Source organism: Erythranthe guttata, chromosome 14, assembly GCF_056151865.1.
Source record: "Erythranthe guttata isolate IM_541 chromosome 14, IM_541, whole genome shotgun sequence".
Lineage (NCBI taxonomy): Eukaryota > Viridiplantae > Streptophyta > Magnoliopsida > Lamiales > Phrymaceae > Erythranthe > Erythranthe guttata.
The window spans coordinates 8,580,317-8,587,046 of NC_142546.1; the positions used below are offsets into that span (position 1 = coordinate 8,580,317).

General features: G+C 35.6%; 1 protein-coding gene across 1 annotated transcript; it reads left to right on the plus strand.

The window, feature by feature from the left end:
- Positions 1-568: 568 nt before the first annotated feature.
- LOC105951992 (proline-rich receptor-like protein kinase PERK4) lies at positions 569-6,143 on the plus strand. Its single transcript, XM_088813120.1, has 9 exons — positions 569-783; positions 1,116-1,810; positions 2,538-3,092; positions 3,857-3,943; positions 4,033-4,103; positions 4,240-4,316; positions 4,403-4,550; positions 5,276-5,437; positions 5,541-6,143. The coding sequence occupies exons 2-9, from the start codon at positions 1,201-1,203 to the stop codon at positions 5,766-5,768; spliced, it is 1,938 nt and encodes a 645-aa protein (XP_088669246.1). The 5' UTR covers positions 569-783; positions 1,116-1,200; the 3' UTR covers positions 5,769-6,143.
- The last annotated feature ends 587 nt before the right edge of the window (positions 6,144-6,730 follow it).

The following is a 6,730-nucleotide window of genomic DNA, read 5'->3' on the forward strand; positions in this document are numbered from 1 at the left end:
TTTCTGACTATGTTTCAGGGGGCTAAGTGTAATTATCGATACCACAGGGATCTTACAGTTATTTAAGCTTACCTCAGGGGGGTGTGTGTAATTTACCCTAAAATAAATAAAAGTCTTTCATTTTCTTACACGTCCACAAACACGATATCAAATTTACCAACTAAAGGATGAGTTTTTTGGTAGGACAATACAAAGTTGCGAGGTGATTGTAATTATCCAAAAATAATTTTTTTTTCCATAAATTAATATATCTCGCGGGGTTGACTATAATTTGCACAAGTTTTATTATGCTTTTGCTCTACGTTGTTGGCTCAATATCTCCTTCAATAAAACTAGTAGTTCTTCAACAAAATCCGATTAATTTTGTAGATGGTGATTAAAACGAAAAATTGATTTTATCCAATACATTTTTATTTATTAATTTACATATTGAATGGGATCTGTTTACATATTTAACGAATATCTTGTCTCGTATATATTTTGGGTGTAATGTTTATGTTCCTTCTTCCCGCCTCATTTAAAAAGCGTATGTACATATATATAATTTAATTTTGTTGATCTAATACCTTATATATTTCATTATTATTATTATTTATTCAAATAAATGAATGGTTAACAAAAAAAACTGAAAATAGAAAAAAAATGTAAGTTGATATTCCCTTTTTGTAGGAGATTGATGGGAAGATTGAGAACATAGTTTTTGTTGGTTGAAATTATTTACCATGCACCTTCTTCTTTTTGTTTCCCTTCTCTTCACATTCATCCCTGCCCCTTCTCCTAAAGGTATTCGCCCCCGGTTTTTAATTTTCTTTTTTTTCACGATGAAATTCGAAATAACATATATATAATGTTCGTGAATTGAATTTTTATTACAATCGTTTTTGCTAGTTTTGATCAAGGGTTTTGTTTGTTGCGTAAAATTAGAATTACGATACGCTTATATATGATTACGCGTAACGACTGTATCAGTATGTATGTATATTTATATTTACGCGTAACATCATTCTTTTAATAAATTTGAGTTATATTTTGTGTGTTTTTTTTTTTTTTTGGTGATTTGATTTTGAGGAAATTTAGATGAATGTGACAATAAAAATGGATGAATATTTGATTAGGGTCATTTCTTGGGAGAGAGGTGGGGAATTGATCTGGTGCTGAAACTGATACCGAATCTGGCGAAAATAGTATTATTTCTGAAAAATGTCTTCAACGTCACCGGAGGAATCTCCGCCCTCGGATTCCGGTCAATCTTCAAATTCTCCACCACCACCGCCGCCGTCTGACTCGTCGTCATCCTCCACCTCACCTCCGCCACCTTCCGACAACTCATCCTCATCCACACCACCACCACCTCCACCTCCATCTCAGTCGTCATCTTCACCTCCACCACCTTCCGACGACGATTCATCGCCGCCACCCCCTCCTCCACCTAAAAGCCCGCCCCCTCCACCCCCGGACAAAAACTCATCACCTTCCAACGGCAACAACAACAACAACAACAATAACGATAACGACAATGATAACGACAACGACAACGGTAACGGTAACAACAACAACAATAACAACAACAAGAAATATCCACCTCCGCCGTCAAATGGAAACTCCGGGCGGCATCCGCCGCCGCCGCCGCGACTGCCGTCTTCTGGATCGTCGAACGACGATCAGAAGGCCGTAATCGCCGGAGCGGCTGCCGGTGCGGGATTACTGCTGCTAATCATGATCGTGTTCTTGGTGTCGTGTGGTAAGAGGAAGAAGCGGAAACATCGGGATCATATGAACTTCTATACGGATAACTCCCATGGAAATAGAAGTACGTTACTTTCCTCATGAATTTCACTTTTCTTTTTATAACAAAGAAAATCTATTTATTTAAAATATAGTAATTTTATAGAACTTATATATACATTATTAATTTGCTAATACAAACTTCAATCAATTTTTCTTATGATAATTATGTTTTAAATTTTATTAATTATAAAGAAACTATTAAACATTCTTGATTTTGTATAATAGGGATTATACACAAGTAGTAGCATCTAATTTAATTTTTAAAAATATGTAAAACTTATTAATTAAAATCATACTCTAATAATATTAAATTTAATATGGCCATCTTTTTTTTTTGATATTACTTGGTGCTTATAATTAATAATGAGTTTTTTATTGCTTAATTATACAGATAATTTTGCAGTATTCTATAAGTTCGAATGTTTTTTGTTATAAAGCTGGTAGTAAATATATATATATATATATATATATATATGCAAATTACGGCCAGCCCCCTAAGGTTACGAAAAACCCTTCTCATTTGGGTAATTACAACCATCCATCAACTATAGATTGTCTTATATGTCCTCCCATATGGTGCAAATTTACCAACTGAAGTAGGGGGTTTTTCGTAAGAAAACATTTGTTATAAGAGGGTAGTTGTAATTACCCAAATATAAGGGGTTGTTTTGTAATTTGACATTACGTAGGGGTTGGCTGTAATTTAAATAAACCTAATAAAAAATCACACGCATTTAATTCCCATGCAGATTCCGACTACTACGACATGCCTCCCCACAACAACTGGCAGCACAGCGGCAACCTCTCCGGCGGGATGGCGAAACCCTCCCATCCGCCGCCGGGGAGCGCCGGAGTGAGCTCCGAGCACAACTGGATGGTGGGGCCGCCCCCGCCTCCACCTATGATGAGCAGCAGCGAGATGAGCTCCGCCGGCTTCTCCGGCCCGCACCAAGCCGCCCTGCCGCCGCCGCACCCGGCGGTGGCCCTCGGCTTCAACCAGAGCAGCTTCACGTACAACGACCTCGCCGCCGCCACCGGGGGCTTCGCGCAGCAGTACCTGCTCGGGCAGGGCGGGTTCGGGTACGTGCACAAGGGGGTGCTGCCCAACGGGAAGGAAATAGCGGTGAAGAGCTTGAAGGCCAACAGCGGGCAGGGGGAGCGTGAGTTTCAGGCGGAGGTTGATATTATCAGCCGGGTCCACCACCGCCACCTGGTGTCGCTCGTCGGGTACTGCATCGCCGGAGCTCAGAGGATGCTGGTTTATGAATACGTGTCCAATGGAACCCTTGAGTATCACCTTCATGGTATGAATTCATTCATCGTCTTCATATACTCTTTCTTTCCTTTTCTTTTCATATTTACATTCTTCTCCTTGCAATTTGTAGGTTTCTTACATTAATACTTTTTCAGTGGTGAATGTAAGAAATTTATAAATTGCGGGGTTGGATTTAATTTATCAAAAATAAGGGTTTATTTTGTAATTACACTTTACCTCATAGAGGTGATTGTAATTTTACCCTAAAAATATATTATATTTTTCCACATCTTGTTAAAAAATAATATAATATGAGATTATTTTTATGATACTATATTATGATTTAGTAATAACAATAAAGGTAAATTACACATACATCCCGGGTACGCTAAAATAACTTTAAGATCTATGTGGTAAAGGTAATTACAGCCACACCCCTGAAACAATTATCAGAGCCAAAATTTCATGTCCGGGTGATCGATATGCACTATATTTGTTTCCCGCGAGGCCGTTAGTGCTACCATATACGAAAATTTATGAATCTTATACAAAATAATAAGGATTTAAGAAATATTACGAGAACCATGTCACCCCCTAACCTGAAATTAATAGTCCGTTAGAACCCTAACGGACTAACTTATCCAATGCATTTATTACGTTAGGGTTTCCAACAATGTTTTAGGGGTGATTGTAATTACCGATACTACATGGACCTTAAAGTTATTGTAGCATACATGAGGGGTGTAGATATAATTTACCTTAATAGTAATAATAAATCAAAGCCTAATTTTGTATGTCGAATACTTAATGCAGGAGCTGGTCGGCCGGTAATGGATTGGACAACCAGGCTTAAAATTGCTTTGGGTTCAGCCAAAGGATTTGCTTATCTTCATGAAGATTGTGAGTTAATTACCTATATTAATTTAATTACTTCCCATTTTTTTATTTAATTTAATTCAACCTAATTAATAATTATTTCTTTTTACCAGGTCATCCTCGTATTATCCACAGAGATATCAAAACTGCAAATATTTTGCTTGATGACAATTTTGAAGCAAAGGTAATTACATTAATTAATTTATAACAATCAATTATTTTTTTATAAACTATCACCATTTTATTACAGATACAAGTTATATATATATATATATATATATATTTAATTTTATAAACTAATTGAACGCTAATTATTGTAGGTTGCTGACTTTGGATTGGCTAAGCTTTCTTCAGACAACAACACTCACGTCTCTACTCGAATAATGGGAACATTCGGGTGCGAAAATATATATAATAATCCAAATAATTAACTTTAAAAAAAAAATCAATTAACTAATTAATAATAACGAACATGTGACGCAGATATTTGGCGCCGGAGTATGCATCGAGCGGAAAGCTCACAGAGAAATCCGATGTTTACTCGTACGGAATTATGCTTTTAGAGCTTATAACCGGACGGCGCCCTATTGACATCAGCAGGGATGATGACGACGACACCCTAGTTGACTGGGTACGATTTTTTTTTTTCTTTTTCGATTTCTTATTTATGCTCAAACCTCTTATAAAACTTTCCATCGAAAACTGTCAGTACAAGAAAAAAAATGGGAATAGTGATGTCATAACTATTAAACTATCAAAAGTTGTCAGGTACATTACGCACAGCCTTTGAGAGAATGTTAAATTATCAAAAAATTCATCTTATTTAGGTAATTACAACCACCCCTTAACTACGAATCTTTTTACCCGTTCATCTTTTCAGTGTCAAATTTAGTGGAATCTTCTAGATTATGCGGAATATTCTCCAGTGTGTACCCGTTTTATCCCATTCGAGCTCCACATTTTGAAAACTGCATTTTTTCACAAAACGAGTACAAATTAGAGAACATTACATGGAATATAAAAGATTATGTTGAATTTGACACCATAAAGGTGAATGTGTAATTAAAAAGATTCATAGTTAAGTGGTGATTGTAATTAACCAAACATGAGGGGGTGTTTCACAATTTGACCTTACCTCAGGGTGGTCGTAATTTACCTAAAGTTGTCACTAAATACATAACTCATTAGTTACCAATCGTGTGAAAATTAGTATTGTCACTCAAAAGATTATTTCCTATATAGTGATATACTAAATTTGCAATATTATATATATATATATATATATATATATATGTTTAAAAATTAAATTTTGTTTTATGACATATGATGTATGTATATATATGTATATAAATACAGGCTAGGCCAATTATGATAAAAGTTGCAGAAGGGGGAAGTTATGAAGAGTTTGTTGATCCACGCTTAGAGGGCAATTTTGATCCACATGAGATGCTGCGCATGATATACTCTGCCGCCGCGTGCGTTAGACAATCTGCAAGGAGACGCCCTAAAATGAGCCAGGTTTAATATTTATATAATTTTTTTATTTTTTTTTAATTAATTTTATATTTGTAAATTATTTGACATGGTAACTGATTAAAAAAAATGTAATTTTTATCGACAGGTTGTGCGTGCTCTAGAAGGCGATGTCTCTCTCGACGACCTAAGTGAGGGGGTGAAGCCGTTGCTCACTTCGAGCGGCTCCGATTACGATTTGAAAAGATACAACCGAAACGGTGGGCCCATGTCGAGCCAAGAGTTCACCAGCAGCGAGTACACCCACTCGAGCGGGGGAAACTCACAGGAAATTAACCGATCCAACCCGGCCAACCGCGTCGGCCGAACCCCTTGATTTTATATGTTACTTGAGTATTGAACGACCATAAATTATTAACAATTGATTGAAGATCTCTTTCTTAAATGTTTCAACACACATTATTTGATTTCGGTTCGATTTTTTTTTTCTTTCTTTTTTTACGTTAAGTTTTGGGGTTTGATCGACTCGTACGAAATATTTTCGGTATGTGTTGTAAGAATCTTATACTTGATATAAAATATTGAAGATGATGGTTTATATTCTTCTTTTTTCATGTTTGATATAGGGAGACACAATTTGTTGATTTTTTTTAATAGGATATTAGGAGATCTAGTCATTAGGTTCTTATTATAGCATAATTGTATTGAAACACCATTGGTGTTTTAGCCAATAATATTAAAAAGTTATGCACTTTTGTGTGTGTGTGTGTGTGAATTTTATTATTGATGTCAAATTAGTAGAAGTAGTTATACAAATATTTTGATTCCAACTCCAATTTTATTTTAATTTCAAACTAATATATATGCACCTTTCAAACTTTGTTTCTTTTAATTAAACATAAGTTGTCACATGTTAAGAGATTGAGGCACATAAAATTCTATGTATTCATACAAATACCTAGAAACCTCGACAATAAAAGAGAACAATTCATAATTCTCGAGCAACCTCTTGAATTCTCTAAATTCTTCTATTATACAAATCTGACTTGAGTGTTAGAAGATTTTAACCGGAATCAAGCTCAGACACTAGTTGATATTTAAAAGGGTAAATAGCACTTAGCCCCCCTGTGGTTTTCAGATTTTGCACTTTACCCCCTTCTGATATCAATTTGGTCATTTTACCCCCTTGTGGTTGACAAGTTGTAGCGACCGTTTGATAACCCGTTAAAGTTAACGGAAAGTGCAGTTCACTCGCCCAAATTTGTAGTGGTTGAGGGTTTTCAACTTAAAATATTATATTAAAACCTACTTTACTCCTTTTTCCTTCAATAAAAACTC